The sequence below is a fragment of the Ranitomeya variabilis genome, chromosome 4, assembly GCF_051348905.1.
Source record: "Ranitomeya variabilis isolate aRanVar5 chromosome 4, aRanVar5.hap1, whole genome shotgun sequence".
NCBI lineage: Eukaryota > Metazoa > Chordata > Amphibia > Anura > Dendrobatidae > Ranitomeya > Ranitomeya variabilis.
In genome coordinates this window covers 402826738-402847628 of record NC_135235.1, presented here as the reverse complement: position 1 = coordinate 402847628, position 20891 = coordinate 402826738, and the positions used below count along the sequence as shown (strand labels likewise).

The window sequence follows — 20891 nt, the reverse complement described above, 5'->3', positions numbered from 1 at the left end:
ACTCCGGAGAATTTTCGGCACTGGGAAATGCTAAACCCTTTTTCTTGATCGCCGTTTTAAAACGGCAATGAGGGAATAAGACCCTTTAACAGCCGCCATTTTAATCCGTATGGTTGTTAAAGGGTTAAAAAAATTAATGGTTTTCTGCTTAGCCTTGGTGCAGCTGCTAATCTGTGCTGTGGGTTGTGGCCAGAATCAGCCTCTTTTCCCCACTGGCAGTTGACAATATAAAACCTTTCATAAATAGGACCTGTGACTTGGTTAACAAATTTACCGTAAGTTATATACTTTGCAAAAATTCCTGAGGAGCTGCCCTCCATTGCAGAGATATTTACATTTATTTCTTCTGGAGCACAGTATGTGAAATCTCTGCTTGTAGACCAACTGTGCATTTCTTTAGAGTCTTCTCTGTGGATATTGCAATTTCAACCCTCACTCCCAGACATTGCCAATCACAGCTCAGCAACTGATGTAGTAATCTAAAATGCTGCAGAACAGTGATTGGCAGATTCTGGGAGGGGTGAACACACATGAACCTACAGAAAACTCCGAAGAAATGTTTAGTTGAATTGCAAGGAGAGATTTCACATATTGCGCTCCAAAAGCAACTAATGTGAATATCTCTACAATGCAGTGATCAAATGCAAAGCGAAAAATTTATGTCAGGATGCTACCTATTGGGAGAAAAGTACTCTATGGGGAACTAAGTGCAAGAAAGTGCTAATGAAGACAGTAGCATCTGAGATACATACAGACACTAACACAAGAGAAAAATCTAAAACTTGGATCAGGCTGCAACTGCATATCAGGGCGTCTGAGTATGAATGAAGTAATGAAGATTGCAGGCAAACTTTGCGTAATAGAATTACTAAATTGTATAACCACTTTAAGACAAAAAAAAACCTTTAACACCTCCCCCCATCCTGAAAGCTGTAATAGTAGGTCATAGATTTTGCTCTGGAGCCTGCTCTATACTGCACAGGTACCAGCTCTGTTATACAGTCGGCACCTGCCGCTAACATCTGTGATCGAAGCTAGCCCTGAACGCTGCTGTTTAACCACTTATATGTCACTCTCTAAAAGTTTTTGTCAGTTGCAGTTAAAGGGGTTTTACAGGCTAAGGACAAAATAGAGTGACTTCAGACTGCTGAACTGTGACAGCATGCAGTGGGCACGCCGTATGTATGCGATTTCCATACTTGTGGTCACATGCCAACTAGTCTCACCTAGTCTCTCTCAATTTCGCCCTATTAAGAGAATCTGAACACATCTAGTTGGCACGTGACCGTAACTATGCAAATCGCATATACACATACACGTGACTGCCCACTTGTCCTGGTGATACTGGGAAATCTTGACACTGTGCACATTGGACCCAGTCATGATTCCCACAATCTGCAGTCACAAAGAGTGACTGTAAACTGCTGTCCCAAGCATAGACAGCCCCTTTAAGTAGAACATATCAATAGATCGTTATTTGTACTAAATATTGCAATACTGAAATAATGCATTATATAGTAGAAGTGATCATACAACTGCATATTCAAGTATTCTAGTGACACTATCTCAGTAAATTAGAATACTTTAGAACACCAGCTTCCAAATTGATTTTAAAATCCGAAATGTTGGCCTACTGAAATGTATGTTCAGTAAATGCACTCAATACTTAATCGGTGATCCTTTTAAATCAATTACTGCATCAATGCGGTGTGGCATGGAGGCGATCAGCCTGTGGCACTGCTGAGGTGTTATGGAAGCCCAGGTTGCTTTGATAGCAGCCTTCAGCTCGTCTGCATTGTTGGGTCTGGTGTCTCTCATCTTCCTCTTTACAATATCCCATAGATTCTCTATGGAGTTAAGGACAGGTGAGTTTGCTGGCCAATCACGCACAGTGATACTGTTGTTTTGAAACCAGATATTGGTACTTTTGGAAGTGTGGACAGGTGCCAACTCCTGCTGGAGAATGACATTTCCATCTCCAAAAAGCTTGTTGGCAGAGGAAATCATGAAGTGCTCTAAAATTTTCTGGTAGACGGCTGCACTGACTTTGGTCTTGATAAAACATAGTGGACCTACACCAGCAGATGACATGGCTCCCCAAACCATCACTGATTGTGGAAACTTCACACTAGACCTCAAGCAGCTTGGATTGTGTGCCTCACTACTCTTCCTCCAAACTCTGGGACCTTGATTTCCAAATAAAATGCAAAATTTCCTTTCATCAGAAAACAACACCTTGGGCCACTGAGCAACAGTCCAGTTCTTTTTCTTCTTGGCCCAGGTAAGACGCTTCTGGCGTTGTATATTGGTCATGAGTGGCTTGACACATAAGGAATGCGACACTTGTAGCCCATGTCCTGGATACATCTGTGTGTGGTGGCTCTTGAAGCAATGACTCCAGCAGCAGTCCACTCCTTGTGAATCTCCCCCACATTTTTGAATGGCCTTTTTTTAATCCTTTCAAGGCTGCGGTTATCCCGGTTGCTTGTGCACCTTTTTCTACCACACTTTTTCCTTCCACTCAACTTTCCATTTATATGCTTGGATACAGCACTCTGTGAGCAGCCAGCTTCTTTAGCAATGACCTTTTGTAGCTTACTCTCCTTATGGAGTGTGTCAATGACTGCCTTCTGGATATCTGTCAAGTCAGCAGCCTTCCCCATGATTGTGGAGCCTACTGAAACAGACTAAGGGACCTTTTTAAATGCTTAGGAAGCCTTTGCAGGTGTTTCTTTCTTAATTTTCTAATTTACTGAGATAATGACTTTTAGGTTTTCATTGGCTGTAAGCCATAATCATCAACATTAACAGAAATAAACACATGAAATAGATGACTTTTTTGTAATGACTCTATATAATATGAGTTTCACTTTTTTGTATTGAACTGAAATAAATTAACTTTTTGATGATATTCTAATTTTGTAAGAAGCACCTGTACTTATATAGACAATTGCTCATCTTCAAGATCATTGCAAAAAAATGTAATTTCTCCTCCAGGGTGCAGGGTTCAATCAATAGTCATTGCCTTTTATTGTTCTGTCAGTTGTAGCTAAGCAGTAATCATTATTAATCTTTATTATCAAAAGCAGGACAAGTTGAGCAAACTGGTTAATGTCCACATAAGCCTCATGAGTTCTCCAGTATAACACAGGTGTGGCACTGGATGTCAGCACCATTTCATAAATTCTTTACATCCTTTTTTTTACTCAAAATGGTTTTTTTTATTAAATATAAGAGTACAATAAAACATTTCACATTAAGGTATACATTTCCATTTTCCCTATTCTTAACCCTCCCTTACCCACCCCGCCCCCCTCCTTCCCTTTTAGACAGCTCACGCCTTCCTCTTAACATATCCTGTAGTATTATATACGTTATCCATATACAATAGCTTTTATTTGTACACGAGTACACCATAAATATATAGGCGAACCCTCCTCAGGCCTAACTTCTCATAGCCTCCCCTAGCCTAGTTCCAGGGCCGGACTTAGCCCAAAAGGCGCCCTGTGCGAGACTGCAGGACGGCGCCCCCCCCCTCCAAACTTTGAAAGAAAACAATAACTCTTTAATATTCACAACAACACGTTTACTTAGAAAACTTGTGTTTCCCTGCAAAACACTTGAAGAAACACTAATATTGCAATAACGGGAATTATAAAGTGCTTTAAAGCGGACCAAAAGGAAAAAATGACGCTTGGTCCAAAGCCATATGGGCTGACAGCCAATCAGAGTGCAGAGCGGCGGCCTGCAAGGCCAAACACCGCCACACCATGACCAGATGACATATTACCACCACAGTGATCGAATAATATCAAATACAAGGAACGAATACCACAACATCATGACCAGACCACATATTACCACCACATAGTGACTGAATACTACAATACTGATCAATAATAAAAAAAAACACAATACTATCACCATAAGTGCCATTATACACAGGAGATCTGTACTTAGTATGCAGCGTCTGTGTATAGGTAATACAGTGATCACCGGTGACATACACAGGACCTCAGTATATAGTATACAGTGTATAGTGTCAGTGTATAGGTAACACACTGACTCACCAGTGACATCTCTAGGTGAAGTCCTTCATCTTTCATCCCGCACAGACCGCCATCACTTCATCCAGCCAGGACTCGTCTCTGCAGGAAATAACACAGTTATCTCGAGTTCCACTTGCAGAACACATTACTTAATTTTCCCAACTTCTACATTACACCACATGAAGAAGGCGACATAGTATCACTCTACACAGTAATAGGACCGCCCCTCCATTTAAAACAGTATACTCAAAAAATAAAATAAATACATCACTGCAGTAATAATATCCCTTAATTAGCCCCTATGGTAATAATATTCGCCATCCTGGCCCCCGTGTGTCTCATTCCTGGCGTCAGCCATATATTCTCCCATCCTGCCCTAATGAGTATCTATCCTGCCCCATATGATCTTCCCATCCTGCCCCATCTGTCTCCATCGTATCCATCCTGCCCCATCGGTCTCCAATCCTGCCTCCAGTGTCTCCAGTCATGACGCCATGTCTGTCATCCTGCCCCGTGTCTCCATTCTGCCCCTGTGTCAAGCATTCTGCCCGTGTCCAGCATTCTGCACCAGTGTCCAGCATTCTGCACCAGTGTCCAGCATTCTGCACCAGTGTCCAGCTTTCTGCCCCTGTGTCCAGCTTTCTGCCACCTGTGTCCAGCTTTCTGCCCCAGTGTCCAGCTTTCTGCCCCAGTGTCCAGCTTTCTGCCCCAGTGTCCAGCTTTCTGCCCCAGTGTCCAGCTTTCTGCCCCAGTGTCCAGCTTTCTGCCCCAGTGTCCAGCGTTCTGCCCCCGTGTCCAGCGTTCTGCCCCCGTGTCCAGCGTTCTGCCCCCGTGTCCAGCGTTCTGCCCCAGTGTCCAGCGTTCTGCCCCAGTGTCCAGCGTTCTGCCCCAGTGTCCAGCGTTCTGCCCCCGTGTCCAGCGTTCTGCCCCAGTGTCCAGCGTTCTGCCCCCCGTGTCCAGCGTTCTGCCCTCGTGTGCAGCGTTCTGCCCCAATGTCCTTTCTGCCCCCCTGTGTCCAGCTTTCTGCCCCCCCCTGTGTCCAGCTTTCTGCCCCCCCTGTGTCCAGCTTTCTGCCCCCCCTGTGTCCAGCGTTCTGCCCCAGTGTCCAGCTTTCTGCCCCCCAGTGTCCAGCTTTCTGCCCCCCAGTGTCCAGCTTTCTGCCCCCCCCTGTGTCCAGCGTTCTGCCCCAGTGTCCAGCTTTCTGCCCCCCAGTGTCCAGCTTTCTGCCCCCCCCTGTGTCCAGCTTTCTGCCCCCCAGTGTCCAGCTTTCTGCCCCCCCCTGTGTCCAGCGTTCTGCCCCAGTGTCCAGCTTTCTGCCCCCCAGTGTCCAGCTTTCTGCCCCCCCCTGTGTCCAGCGTTCTGCCCCAGTGTCCAGCTTTCTGCCCCCCTGTGTCCAGCTTTCTGCCCCCCTGTGTCCAGCTTTCTGCCCCCCAGTGTCCAGCTTTCTGCCCCCCAGTGTCCAGCTTTCTGCCCCCCAGTGTCCAGCTTTCTGCCCCCCAGTGTCCAGCTTTCTGCCCCCCAGTGTCCAGCTTTCTGCCCCAGTGTCCAGCTTTCTGCCCCAGTGTCCAGCGTTCTGCCCCAGTGTCCAGCGTTCTGCCCCAGTGTCCAGCGTTCTGCCCCAGTGTCCAGCGTTCTGCCCCCGTGTCCAGCGTTCTGCCCCCGTGTCCAGCGTTCTGCCCCAGTGTCCAGCGTTCTGCCCCAGTGTCCAGCGTTCTGCCCCAGTGTCCAGCGTTCTGCCCCCGTGTCCAGCGTTCTGCCCCAGTGTCCAGCGTTCTGCCCCCCGTGTCCAGCGTTCTGCCCTCGTGTGCAGCGTTCTGCCCCAATGTCCTTTCTGCCCCCCTGTGTCCAGCTTTCTGCCCCCCCTGTGTCCAGCTTTCTGCCCCCCCCTGTGTCCAGCGTTCTGCCCCAGTGTCCAGCTTTCTGCCCCCCAGTGTCCAGCTTTCTGCCCCCAGTGTCCAGCTTTCTGCCCCCCCGTGTCCAGCGTTCTGCCCCAGTGTCCAGCTTTCTGCCCCCCAGTGTCCAGCTTTCTGCCCCCCCCTGTGTCCAGCTTTCTGCCCCCCAGTGTCCAGCTTTCTGCCCCCCCCTGTGTCCAGCGTTCTGCCCCAGTGTCCAGCTTTCTGCCCCCCAGTGTCCAGCTTTCTGCCCCCCCCCTGTGTCCAGCGTTCTGCCCCAGTGTCCAGCTTTCTGCCCCCCTGTGTCCAGCTTTCTGCCCCCCAGTGTCCAGCTTTCTGCCCCCCAGTGTCCAGCTTTCTGCCCCCCAGTGTCCAGCTTTCTGCCCCAGTGTCCAGCTTTCTGCCCCAGTGTCCAGCTTTCTGCCCCAGTGTCCAGCGTTCTGCCCCAGTGTCCAGCGTTCTGCCCCAGTGTCCAGCGTTCTGCCCCAGTGTCCAGCGTTCTGCCCCCGTGTCCAGCGTTCTGCCCCAGTGTCCAGCGTTCTGCCCCCCGTGTGCAGCGTTCTGCCCTCGTGTGCAGCGTTCTGCCCCAATGTCCTTTCTGCCCCCCTGTGTCCAGCTTTCTGCCCCCCAGTGTCCAGCTTTCTGCCCCAGTGTCCAGCTTTCTGCCCCAGTGTCCAGCTTTCTGCCCCAGTGTCCAGCGTTCTGCCCCAGTGTCCAGCGTTCTGCCCCAGTGTCCAGCGTTCTGCCCCAGTGTCCAGCGTTCTGCCCCCGTGTCCAGCGTTCTGCCCCAGTGTCCAGCGTTCTGCCCCCCGTGTCCAGCGTTCTGCCCTCGTGTGCAGCGTTCTGCCCCAATGTCCTTTCTGCCCCCCAGTGTCCAGCTTTCTGCCCCCCCCTGTGTCCAGCGTTCTGCCCCTGTGTCCAGCTTTCTGCCCCCCTGTGTCCAGCTTTCTGCCCCCCAGTGTCCAGCTTTCTGCCCCCCTGTGTCCAGCTTTCTGCCCTGGGCCCCCCCCCGATCGCCGCTCTCAATAAAAAAAAAAAAAAAACAAGTTCTGCTTACCTGACCGCGATCCTGCTCTGTCTGGTTATCGGTGGGGGCGGCCATCTTCCTGAGGCCGCGCGTGCGCAGGTGGAGTGCTCTGGTGCCTGGGGCTTCAGGAAAATGGCCGCGGGATGCCGCGCATGCGCAGATGGAGATCGCGGCGGCCATTTTTCTGAAGCCGACATGCGAACAGGTAAATTCTGCGCCGCCGGCGACCCGCCCCCCGCATTGTGCCGCCCCCCGCATTGCGCCCCCCTTCCTACGCCACTGCTTGGCGCCCTGTGCGGCCGCACAGGTCGCACAGGGCAAAGGCCGGCCCTGCCTAGTTCCAACCAGGGCATCCACAATTTATCGAACAGGCCCATCTTCCCTCTTTTCTGATATACACCCTTTTCCAGGGTAATGACCTGCTTCACATATTTAATATATTCTCCCCTCGAGGGAGGTTCCTCCTAGATCCAATTCTTGGCTATGACCTTTCGAGCCATGTATATTAGTCTAGCGATTGCTATTTTCAGCTTGTTATCCACAACTATCTCTTCCACATACCCTAACACTCACACCAAAGGTTCTCTTGGAATTACACATCTGTATGCCCCTTCTATCCAGCTTACAACCACCAACCAAAAAGCAGTCAATCTCGAACACGTACATTACATATGAAATATTCCAGCACTATCATTCCTACATCTAGGGCATTCCGAGTCAGATCTCAGCCCAGCTCTATACAGGACATCCGGGGATCTATACATTCTGTGTACAATATAAAGCTGGGGGAGCCTATACGGCTCATTCAGTGATAGTTTCGGTATCCATTCTAGTACAGCCTCCCATGTTTCATCCTCTAAATGACCCAGCTCTCTTTCCCATTTAGCCCTCGCGCCAATCAGATATTCTAATAGGTGAGTGTGAAGTAGATCCTTGTATAAAGATGAAATAGCCCCTCTCGTTGTCCCCACTCCACAGATGTAGTCTAATACTAAGCCGTTTTTAATTTGGAAACAATTCCCCTCATTCTGGGCCACAAACGCATGTCGCACTTGTGCATATTAGAACCCCCCAGATGTCTTAAGACCATATTCCGACTGTAGCTGGGAAAAGGATTTCAACTCCAGTCGCTCTAAAATCTGACAGGCATACCGGATCCCCCTGGCTTGCCATTCTGGTATATGTCCCATAGCCAAAAACTCCGGTAGATTATTATTAAACCACAGCGGAGAAAACCTGGTCAGACAAGTAACCCCGCGAATTTGATTAACTCTCCCCCATACCTTATATATCAGAAATAAGGTTGGGTATTTCTTCCCCAGTGTCCCTAGGGATCCATCTTCCAGACACTGTACCGCCGGACTTCTGTTCACCACCCTTTCTATCAAAAGTTGTGCTACATTGGTAGACGACTCATGTTCCCAGCCCTTTAAATGCTGACATTGGGCCGCAAAAAAATATATTTCAGGGTTAGTTAAAGCCAAGCCTCCCGCTTCCTTAGGGCGTTGAAGAATTCTTTACATCATTACCACCTTCATGATCAAAATGTTTGGCGCCAATAAAATAATAAAGTCTACAGTCACCACCCGTGCCAGCGCCGTTCCGGAAGTGTCGACAGTCACGGTCCTGAGCGGTGTTGTGACATGTGACCCCAATCAGTGCTGGCATCGCTGTCTCCACCTTCAGACAAATCATACATGAAGCAGAAGTCCGGGCTGCACCTGATCTTGGACTTCCTCTTCCTGCTCAATTTGACAGGAGGCGGGGACAGTGACACCAGCGTCACGTGTCATAACAGCAGCATGGGAGGACTGGGAGACAGACTGCAGACATTGTGGGAACGGATCCAGCTCGGGAGGTGATTATAGGCTTTACTATTTTATGGGGGCCAAGCACAGGGTATGAGAAGTTGTCCAAATAGTGGACAACTTCTTTTAGGTATAACTACAGCTGATGGGAGTGCTGTCTATCTGTTCCATATTTATTGAAGCCTGGATGAGTCTGTGCAACTGTGCTTCTTAGATGCCATAAAATTCCTGTTCTAAGAATATGGCATTCAAAGCAGTTTCCTTTAAGTTATCCTGCTCAATCATTTGGCTGATAAGGGAGAGATGAGAATGTGCTCCCCATCTCCGTATTCTCAGCCAAATCATGAAATCATAGAATATAACTAATAATAATAATAATCTCTATTTATATAGCGCCAACATATTCCGCAGCACTTTACAGTTTAACAGTTCAAACACAACAGTCATAAGTAACAATGTTCACAATACAATAATTAAAGAAACATAAGACGACCCTACTTGTCTTATCTTATTAACTAATATGTGATAATAATATTTTTTATTTCTATAGCGCCAACATATTCCGCAGCACTTTACAATTAAGCGGGGACATGTACAGACAAATTCAATACAAGTTAAGACAATTTAAACAGTGACATTAGGAGTGAGTTCCCTGCTCGCAAGCTTACAATCTACAAGAAAATGGGGGGACACAATAGGTGAAAAGTGCTTGTTATTTCAGGTCTGGCAATTATAATAAATAGGGATTTTCATACAAAGCTGCATGATCCGGTCATCAGCCCGTGTGTTTAAGTGCAATAGTCAAGTATCAAGTGCAGTTATCATGTGCATGGAGGGTGTGGAGACAGATGAATAGTAGGGTGCAGATTCTGAATAATATTTGGAAGGAGGGAACAGGGCAAAGTTAGTTTACTGAGTAGTTGATGTGGTAGGCTTGTTTGAAGAGATGGTTTTTTAAAGCGCGCTTGAATAGGTCGGGGCTAGGTATCAGTCTGATCGTCTGGGGAAGTGCATTCCAGAGAGCAGTCGCAGCACTAGAGAAGTCTTGGAGACGGAGGTGCGAGGTTCGGATTACGGGGGATGCTAGTCTTAGGTCCTTTGTAGAATGGAGGGCACGTGTAGGGCGATAGACAGAGATGAGAGAGGAGATATAAGGCGGTACTGAACTGTGGAGAGCTTTTTTGGTGAGAGAGATGAGTTTATACTGGACCCTGTAGCGAATGGGTAGCCAGTGTAATGACTGGCACAAGATGGAGGCATCGGTGAAGCAGCTGGACAGAAATATGACTCTGGCTGCAGCATTCAAGATGGATTGGAGAGGAGAAAGTTTGGTAAGAGGGAGACCGATCAGAAGAGAGTTGCAGTAGTCCAGACGAGAATGAATAAGAGCGACAGTAAGAGTCTTAGCAGTTTCAAAGGTGAGAAAAGGTCGGATTCTGGAGATGTTTTTAAGATGCAGGTGACAAGAGCGAGTGAGTGATCGGATATAGGGAGTAAAGGAAAGTTCGGTGTCGAATATGACCCCAAGACAGCGGGCATGCTGCTTGGGAGTTATGGTTGATCCCTCCAGGGTAATTTCGATGTTGGGTAGCGTGAGGTTAGTAGAGGGGAGAAACACAAGAAGTTCCGTTTTGGAGAGATTTAGTTTCAGGTAGAGGGGGGACATGATGTTAGAGACAGCAGGCAGACAATCCTTGGTATTTTGAATTAGGGTAGGGGTGATGTCGGGGGAAGAAGTGTATAATTGGGTGTCATCAGCATAGAGATGATACTGGAACCCAAATCTGCTGATTGTTTGTCCAATAGGGGCCGTGTAAAGAGAGAAGAGGAGGGGGCCTAGAACTGAGCCCTGTGGAACCCCGATAGTAAGGGGACGGGGAGAGGAAGAGGAGTCGGCAAAAGATACAGTAAAGGAGCGGACAGAGGGGTAGGAGGAGAACCAGGAGAGGGCTGTGTCCTTAAGGCCTATAGAGCGGAGCATAGAGAGGAGGAGCTGATGATCCACAGTGTCGAATGCTGCGGAGAGATCCAGGAGAATCAGCAGGGAGCAATGAGCTTTGGATTTAGCTGTTATTAGCTCATTAGAGACTTTAGTGAGGGCAGTTTCAGTGGAGTGTAAAGAGCGGAAACCAGATTGTAAGGGGTCGAGAAGAGAGTTATCCGAGAGATAGCGGATTAGACCGGACTGGACCAAGCGTTCCAGGAGTTTAGAGATGAAGGAAAGGTTAGAGACAGGTCTATAGTTAGCAGTGCAGTTCTGGTCCAGGGATGGCTTTTTAAGTAAAGGGGTTATGATGGCATATTTAAATGAGGAGGGAAAGATACCTGAAGAAAGAGAGAGGTTAAATATTTAAGTCAGGTGAGTGGTGACCACTGGTGAGAGAGACTGCAGGATATGTGAAGGAATGGGGTCACTGTTGCAGGTTGTAGGCCGAGCAGAAGCGAGGAGCTTGGAAACTTCTTCTTCTGAAGCAATAGTTAATGTGAGGACACGTGACAAAAAACGAAAAAGGTGAACCCTCTGGACTGTGATGACGAACCCCTCACGGACGAGCTGACCAGATGGACCGCCCCCTATACAGGGAGTGTTAGGGGCAGGCCCGCGAGGGACTATCGCCACGGAAGCTGGAGGATCAAGATGGAAAATAACGAACTGGCGATGACGGAAGGAACACAGGATAGATGGGAACAGAAGAGACTAAGAACGGAAGGATATGACGAAGACAGAGGCCTGAAGGGAACAATATGGAGACACTCAGACTGACGGGAGCAAGGCAGGGGCACGGGAGCATAGAGGAAAACCGCAGAGAAACAGGAACTGATGGTAACACGGCAGGTACACAGGAAACAGACACTGCACTGTAAAGAAAAGCAGAGACCCAAGGCCAGAGGACAAGGAACGCACAGAGACCACGGGCGGCCAGAAGCACTTGAAAACACAAATGATCATCAGGCACAGAGGGGCAGGCGGAAGCAGTTTACATACCAGCGCGGCGCAGCACTTCCGGGTGAAGGTCCTCCAAGATGATAGAGAGGATGGGAAGAAGCGCAGACAAGAAGATTAGAAGTGTGCACGCGCAGTGTTGAATCTGACGTGCGCACGCGCCCGACGGCCAGCAGAGGGCGGAAGCGCGCGCTGAGAAGAAGACGCTGCAGGAGGAGAAACGCGCTGGGACGCCGAGAACAGGTATGATAGGGCGCAGGGAGCGGCGGCATGACAGTACCCCCGTCTTTAGGCCCCTTCTTTTTAAGACTGGAAAGAAACCTGGACAAAATACGAGGAGCTAGAATATTCTCTCGAGGCTCCCAGGACCTCTCCTCAGGGCCAAACCCCTTCCAGTCAACCAAAAACAAAGTTCTGCCTCTAAGTTTTTTCATGGCTAAAATGTCCTTAACTTCAAAGACATCATCCTCGGAAATAGGCGAAGGAGAACTAAGGGAAGAAGCATGGAACTGATTGAAAATTACCGGCTTGAGGAGAGACACATGAAAAGAATTAGGTATACGAAGGGAGGCAGGTAACTTAAGTTTATAGGAAACATCATTAATACGAGACAAAACCTCGAAAGGACCGATATAGCTAGGACCCAGCTTAAGTGAAGGAATTTTGAGGGGAATAAATTTGGAGGAAACCCAAACCTTGTCCCCGGGATGGAATAAAGGAGAATCGAGACGCCTTTTATCCGCATGTCTCTTCATCCTAACTTGAGCCAACTCAAGGGCGGACTTGGTCTCCTGCCAGACCCTGGAGAACTCCCTAAACAGAAGATCAGCCGCTGATACAGTAGAGACAGGAGGAACCGGTAGAGGAAGACCAGGATGTATACCGTAGACGATGAAAAATGGAGAATTGTTGGTAGCTTCGCTGGGATGGTTATTGTAGGAAAACTCAGCCCACGGTAGTAAGTCTGACCAATCATTCTGATGGGCATTGGAGAAATGGCGAAGATAGGATACCAAAGTCTGATTAGTACGTTCCACTTGGCCGTTGGACTGTGGATGGTAGGCCAAAGAAAAATCAAGCGAGATGTCCATGGATTTACAGAGAGATCTCCAGAAGTGGGCGGTGAACTGAACACCTCGGTCAGAAACAATATGTAAGGAAAGACCATGAAGACGAAAAATATGATGAACAAAGATCTTTGCCAATTCGGGAGCAGAAGGTAAACCTGGTAGTGCAATGAAATGAGCCATCTTGGAGAAACGATCCATGACCACGAAGATGACGGTACAACCAGACGAACGAGGCAGGTCAGTGATGAAGTCCATTGATAAATGTTGCCACGGAGTGGAGGGTACCGGTAAAGGATGCAAAAGCCCAGAAGGTAGTTGCCTGGGAATCTTATTCTTGGCACAGGAAGGACAAGAGGCGACAAAACTTTGGACATCCTTAGACAACGTTGGCCACCAGTAATAGCGAGAGATCAAACGGAGGGTCTTTTTGAGACCAACATGTCCAGTCAATTTGGAGGCATGACCCCAAAGTAAGACGCATTCTCTGTTCCCATCAGCAACTAAGGTCTTACCCGGAGGCAAAGAGGAAAGAGAGACTGGAGCGACCGTGATGACTCTGGCAGGATCGATGATATGTACAGGCTCCTCCTCCAAATCCACTGCCTGGAACGACCTAGACAGCGCGTCGGCTCTGGAGTTTTTATTTCCAGGTAGGAAGCGAAGTTCAAAGTCGAACCTGGTGAAAAACAAGGCCCGCCTAGCCTGTCGAGGATTAAGTCTATGCGCAGAACGAATATACGCCAGATTCTTGTGATCCGTGTAGATTACAAAACGATGTAAAGCTCCCTCTAAGAGATACCGCCACTCTTCTAATGCCAACCTGATTGCCAAAAGCTCCTTATCCCCGATGGCATAATTATTTTCTGAGGAGAAAATCTTGGAAAAAAAACCACAGGGCACAAGGCGACCAGAAGACGATTTTTGAGAGAGCACTGCTCCAGCTCCAATAGCAGAAGCATCCACTTCAAGGATGAAGGGTTTATTGGCCACAGGACGGTGAAGTATAGGCAAAGGCTTGTTTGATGGATCGGAAAGCCTCTTCGGCCTCAGCCGGCCACTGACGAGGGTTGGCACCCTTCAAAATCATGGAGGAGATTGGAGCTGATAGAGAGGGAAAATGAGGGATAAACTGCCGATAGTAGTTAGCAAATCCAAGAAATCGCTGAATTGCTTTCACTCCCAGTGGGCGTAGCCAGTTGAGCACGGCTGAAACCTTTTCCGGATCCACACGCAAACCAGCATCAGAAATGATGAAACCCAAGAAGGGTAGAGACGACTGTTCGAAGACACATTTTTCAAGTTTCGTCTACAGCCGATTCTCTCTCAAACGCAGTAGTACTTGCCGTACATCTCTTCTGTGGGTAGACAGATCTGGAGAGAACACAAGGATATCGTCCAAGTACACCACTACACAGGTGTAAAGTAGATCCCGAAAAACATAATTTACGAACTCCTGGAAGACTGCTGGCGCATTGCATAAGCCGAAGGGCATAACCAAGTATTCATAATGGCCGTCCCCGGTATTAAACGCTGTCTTCCACTCGTCACCGGACCGAATACGAACCAAATGATAAGCTCCTCTGAGATCCAATTTGGTGAAGATCCATGCTCCACGCAGACGATTAAAAAGTTCCGGAATGAGGGGAAGTGGGTACTTGTTTTTGATCGTGATAGTATTGAGATCCCGGTAATCAATACACGGACGAAGAGAACCATCCTTCTTCTTAACGAAGAAAAATCCAGCTCCTGCAGGTGAGGAAGACTTTCGAATAAAGCCTCTGGCCAGATTCTCTTGGACATATTCGGACATGGCTTGAGTCTCGGTAGGAGACAGAGGGTAGATACGACCTCTAGGTGGAGTAGAGCCAGGGACAAGATCAATCGGGCAGTCATAAAAGCGGTGCGGCGGCAAGACCTCCGCCTCCTTCTTGTTAAAAACGTCAGAGAAAGCGCAATAGGCTGGAGGAATTCCCACGGATTCCGGAGCAGGCTGAGAGGAAATTGCCGGTTTGACGGGAAGCAGGCACCTATTCAGACAAGACAGTCCCCACCGTAAAACGTCTCCAGTACGCCAGTCCAGAATGGGTTTGTGATTTCTTAACCAGGGAAGACCCAAAAGGAAAGAATGAGAAAAAGAAGGTAAAACATAAAAAGCCAGTTTCTCTCGATGTAGAGCTCCAATCTGAAGTTCGACTTCCTCCATAACCAAGTTGACAGTCTCCCGCAAAGGCTGACCATCGACAGAAGCTATTTGTCTAGGAGTCTCCAAGGGTCTAACAGGTATCCCAAGCCTGTTAACAACCTCGAGTTGAACAAAGTTCCCAGCCGCTCCAGAATCAACATAAGCCTTCAGAGAAAAGCGACGGGAACCTAAATGTAGAATAACAGACAAAACCAGAGGCGGAGAGGAATCATAACCACCTAGGAAGGCCTCTCTTACCTGTCCTAGGCGGAGGCGTTTCCCGGCTTCGGCTTCTGAGGACAGGAGGGTAAGAGATGCGAGGCGCTGCCACAATAAAAGCATAGACCTTGTGCGAGTCTTTCCTTGCGGCGTTGCTCAGAGGACTTGAGGCGATCGACCTGCATGGGTTCGGGAGAGGATGCAGAGGCAACCGATGCTGGTTGGGAAGCAGAAGAAGTCCCTAGTGTGGCAGAAGTCTGGCGAAGAGGTCTCCTCTCTCTGACGAGCTCACGAGAGCGCTCCTGAAAGCGCAAATCGATGCGTATAGCCAAGGAGATAAGATCATCCAAAGAGGTGGGAGTGTCCCGTCCCGCCAGCTCATCCTTAATCCGTGAAGACAAACCACGCCAAAACGCCCCAACCAAAGCCTCATTGTTCCACCCTAAATCTGAGGATAAAGTCCGGAAACGGATGGCGTACTGGGCTACAGAGAGAGTACCCTGGTGAAGGTTGAAAAGGGATTCAGTAGTAGAGACCAGACGACCAGGTTCATCAAATACCTTGCAGAAGGTATCTAGGAACAGATTGAGTTGGGAGACCAAAGGATCATCACGTTCCCAGAGGGGATTAACCCATGCCAAAGCCTCACCCTCCAGATGGGAAACTACAAAAGCCACCTTAGCTCGGTCGGTAGGGTAAAGTAGCGAGGATAATTCAAAATGCAGCTGACACTGATTAAGAAAGCCGCGGCACGATTTAGGATCCCCACCATACCGAGGAGGTCTAGCAAGTCGGGGCAAAGGTTGTGGCGCAGAGGCTGGAGTAGGAACGGAGGCAGCATTCTGGAGGGAGAGAAGCCGATCATTTACGGAAGCCATAAAATTCAAAATATGGGCCTGAGTGTCCCGTTGTTGGCCAAGCTCCTGCTGAAGGGCGGCCAACTGCGGGGCAATACCAGGATCTGCAGACTGTAGGGACGCTAGGCGAGACTCCATATTTTTTAGAAACGACATGATCCTAGTCTAGTTTTCCCGCAAAAAAAAGTAACTCCTTTTGAGTGGCGGAGACACCAGCGGGGTCCATGGCTTGATGATACTGTGAGGACATGTGACAAAAAACGAAAAAGGTGAACCCTCTGGACTGTGATGACGAACCCCTCACGGACGAGCTGACCAGATGGACCGCCCCCTATACAGGGAGTGTTAGGGGCAGGCCCGCGAGGGACTATCGCCACGGAAGCTGGAGGATCAAGACAGAAAATAACGAACTGGCGATGACGGCAAGAACACAGGATAGATGGGAACAGAAGAGACTAAGAATGGAAGGATATGACGAAGACAGAGGCCTGGCGGGAACAATACGGAGACACTGAGACTGACGGGAGCAAGGCAGGGGCACGGGAGCATAGAGGAGAACCGCAGAGAAACAGGAACTGATGGTAACACGGCAGGTACACAGGAAACAGACACGGCACTGTAAAGAAAAGCAGAGACCCAAGGCCAGAGGACAAGGAACGCACAGAGACCACGGGCGGCCAGAAGCACTTGAAAACACAAATGATCATCAAAAAGGTGAACCCTCTGGACCGTGACGACGAACCCCTCACGGATGAGCTGACCACATGGACCGCCCCCCTATACAGGGAGTGTTAGGGGCAGGCCCGCGAGGGACTATCGCCACGGAAGCTGGAGGATCAAGACGGAAAATAACGAACTGGCGATGACGGCAGGAACACAGGATAGATGGGAACAGAAGAGACTAAGAACGGAAGGATATGATGAAGACAGAGGCCTGGCGGGAACAATACGGAGACACTGAGACTGACGGGAGCAAGGCAGGGGCACGGGAGCATAGAGGAGAACCGCAGAGAAACAGGAACTGATGGTAACACGGCAGGTACACAGGAAACAGACACGGCACTGTAAAGAAAAGCAGAGACCCAAGGCCAGAGGACAAGGAACGCACAGAGACCATGGGCGGCCAGAAGCACTTGAAAACACAAATGATCATCAGGCACAGAGGGGCAGGCGGAAGCAGTTTACATACCAGCGCGGCGCAGCACTTCTGGGTGAAGGTCCTCCAAGATGATAGAGAGGATGGGAAGAAGCGCAGACAAGAAGATTAGAAGTGCGCACGCGCCCGACGACCAGCAGAGGGCGGAAGCGCGCGCTGAGAAGAAGACGCTGCAGGAGGAGAGACGCGCTGGGACGCCGAGAACAGGTAAGTATGACAGGGAGCAGGGAGCGGCGGCATGACAGTTAACACCAAACAGGGGTGTCTCCTAGTATAATTATAATAATTGGTATTAAATCTCTCAATTTATATATGTATAAGAATATGTGTATATTGAATATAAGGTACTAGGAGATGCAAAGACTGGAAGGACAGCCGGTAATGCAAGCAATAAAAATCAAGAAACAGAAAAAAACCGACCAGAAAGTCCAAACTATGTTGTAAAATTAAAAAATATCTTTTTATTGAAGAACAGATTTAAAACAATGAGATCACAAGATCTATACATATATTAAAACATAACTTCAAATATTCTATATTATTAAATGAACGCAACCAATTCCAGTAAATGAATGACAAATCGTGGACTACACTGATAGTACATATGGCTCATGGATGTGTGCTAAAAAATATTCAGTGCAAAAAAAATTGTGAGTATAAAGTGCTGAAAAAGTGTTACCAACACTGCAAAATTAATATAAACTATAAAAAGTGCACATATAAGAAAATTCTTTCAACAAATCCATAGAATAAGTGATTAAGTACAATACTATATTTACAGCTATATTTAAAGTGCAAAAAGTGCAATCAACCAAGCAGCCAGTAGGGGTCAGTGTAATCACATACGTGTTTGCAAGACCAGGATTGTAAAGTAACTGCAAGCTAGACTGTTTAAAATCAGACCTCAATCCAAGGTCAAGGTCTGACGAAGGCAAGGAGCCGAAACGCGCGTCGGGTGTTGGACGCCATTCCAGGAGACCAGGTATACATCATATTCCCTTGTAAGTAGCCTAACTTACTTTGTCTCACCTTGGATTGAGGTCTGATTTTAAACAGTCTAGCTTGCAGTTACGTTACAATCCTGGTCTCGCAAATACGTATGTGGTTACACTGACCCCTACTGGCTGCTTGGTTGATTGCACTTTTTGCACTTTAAATATAGCTGTAAATATAGTATTGTACTTAATCACTTATTCTATGGATTTGTTTGAAAGAATTTTCTTATATGTGCACTTTATATAGTATATATTAATTTTGCAGTGTTGGTAACACTTTATACTTACAATTTTTTTTGCACTGAATAATTTTTAGCACACATCCATGAGCCATATGTACTATCAGTGTAGTCCACGATTTGTCATTCATTTACTGGAATTGGTTGCGTTCATTTAATAATATATAATATTTGAAGTTATGTTTTAATATATGTATAGATCTTTTGATCTCATTGTTTTAAATCTGTTCTTCAATATAAAGATATATTTTAATTTTACAACATAGTTTGGACTTTCTGGTCGTTTTTTTCTGTTTCTTGATTTTTATTCTTCTGAAGCAGCCTCAAAGATGCCCAATGAGATTGGGCTGAGATATCTTGATGGATGTGGTTGATTTTTTCTAGGAAATAAGTGGCCAGATCCTCACCACTGAGATTGGTGATGGGGGCCTGTACTTTAGGTTTCAGGAGGGAGTTTAAGGTTTCAAAAAGTCGTTTTGGGTTGTTGGATAGTGAGGTGATGAGGGTGGTGAAGTAGGATTGTTTGGCCAGATAAAGGGCAGTTATAGGTTTTGAGCATGAACTTATAGTGGATGAAGTCTTCTGCTAAGAGAGACTTTTTCCACTGCCGCTCTGCACACCTTGAGCAATGCTGAAGAATGCGTGTTTGCACAGTGTGCCAGGGCTGCCGTTGTCTGTGTCAGGTCTTTCTGCGTGTAGAAGGTGCTGCTTCATCTAGGGCATTCCTCAGTGTATTATTGAAGTGTGACAATGCTAAGTCTGGACAGGAGAGGGAGGAGATGGGGGCTAAAGATGTGTGGAGGTTGTCCACAAGCTGCTGGGTATTAATGGTACGTGTATTCCGATAAGTGTGGTAAGTGGGGGTGTCCCGGGTGAGGAGACAATTCTTGACAGAGAAGGAAAGAAGGTTGTGGTCCAAGAGCGGGAGAGGGGAGTTAGTAAAGTCGTATAGCGAGCCGGGACGGGAGAAAACCAGGTCCAGAGTATTCCCATCCTCATGCGTAGGAGAATTAGTAAACTGTGAGAGGCCGAATGAAGAAGTTAGAGAAAGAAGATGAGAGGCAGATTGGGAGAGGGGATCATTGATGGGGATGTTAAAGTCTCCCATGATGAGGGCGGGGATGTCACAGGATAGAAAGTGAGTAAGCCAGGTGGCAAAGTGGTCTAGAAACTGGTGGAAGGAGCCTGGAGGGCGATAAACAACCGCCACCCGCAAGGAGAAGGGCTTAAAGAGTCTGACGGCGTGGACTTCAAAGGAAGGAAATGTAAGTGAGGGAACCGGGGGGGGGGGGGAGGGGGAAGACCTGGAAAGCACATTGTGATGAAAGGAGCAAACCAACACCTCCACCCTGTCTGTTCTCAGCTCTGGCGGTATGTGAAAATTTCAGCCCACCAAACGAGAGAGCGGCAGCGGCGGTGGTGTCTGAGTGCTGGATCCAGGTTTCTGTAATAGCCAGAAGGTTAAGGGGTTAGAGCTTTTATAGGAGACTTTTTGTGACATGACCCGTCTTCATGGCCATGCTTACATACTTATGTAATACAATCCTTGGCCTTCCACAACTTACCGGTACTCTGGACAGTTCTTGTTCCTCACCCGGAGAGTAAGTTTTCGCTTGGTCCGTCTTTATGATGCTCTTCTCTCCTCTCTCTATAGAACATCCTCTTGGTAAATGCTCACAGCCAACTCCACAGGTGAGGTGCGTCTTCTTTTCTAGTCCATCCATAGCCATTTTGTCAATGTTCTTGAACACTTGTCCGCTTTGCTTTATGGATTTTAACCAGACGTCAATCTGATCCAGGAAAGCCACACACAGGATTACGTCGCCGTAACGCTTCCTTTCTCCAGAATAATTAACAATACATTCCTAGATTTTGCAGGAAATAAACAGAAACATTTTTTCGTACAATTTCACTTACACAGGAAAGCTTAATCCCTTTCTGTGACAGCCAGTTTGTTATTCTCCGTCCCATCTTTACAAACGATAATTGGGTTTTTCAGCACCACACCCGTATGAGGGCTCGTTAGTTACATAAGTCATTGTATTTCGAATATAGGGCAGTGTAACTAAATCCTTCCTCCCAGGTTCCATATGTGCAGCCTTCATTATGCACTAAAACACATTAACCTTCTTGGCCATTCTAGGAAAGCGACAAATTGACATTTTTTTGCTACTTTTACAAAAATGAGACGCCGCTGATGTCGGAGAGACAAACATTTGTGAGGTTTTTTATTACAAGGAAATCTGGTGTTGTGATAAGGCCACATTGTCATGTATCATGGCCAACAAGTGGGACAATAGGGGCCATGTACCTCCACCTGCGGCCACTGCCTGTGTGCGCCCACCATAACGTCTCCAGTTGTTGCCCCAGACTCTCTATCCTGACCTCCTCGTCTATGGTTCTCCTGGGTATGACGTCACGGGGAAGGGGTGGGGCTTAGGAAGAACATCACC

The 20891-nt window shown here is 47.8% G+C and overlaps 1 protein-coding gene across 1 annotated transcript in view; it reads right to left on the bottom strand.

Annotated features, from left to right (window-relative positions):
- Positions 1–20885, bottom strand: part of LOC143767897 (uncharacterized) — a 35895-nt gene extending 15010 nt beyond the window's left edge. The window contains exons 1-2 of the mRNA XM_077256418.1: positions 20750–20885; positions 20004–20303 (exon numbers count right to left, since the gene is read on the bottom strand). Of these exons, the coding sequence (XP_077112533.1) occupies positions 20004–20303; positions 20750–20785 (336 nt within the window). The 5' untranslated portion in view covers positions 20786–20885. The remainder of the gene's footprint in view (positions 1–20003; positions 20304–20749) is intronic.
- Between the last annotated feature and the right edge of the window lie 6 nt (positions 20886–20891).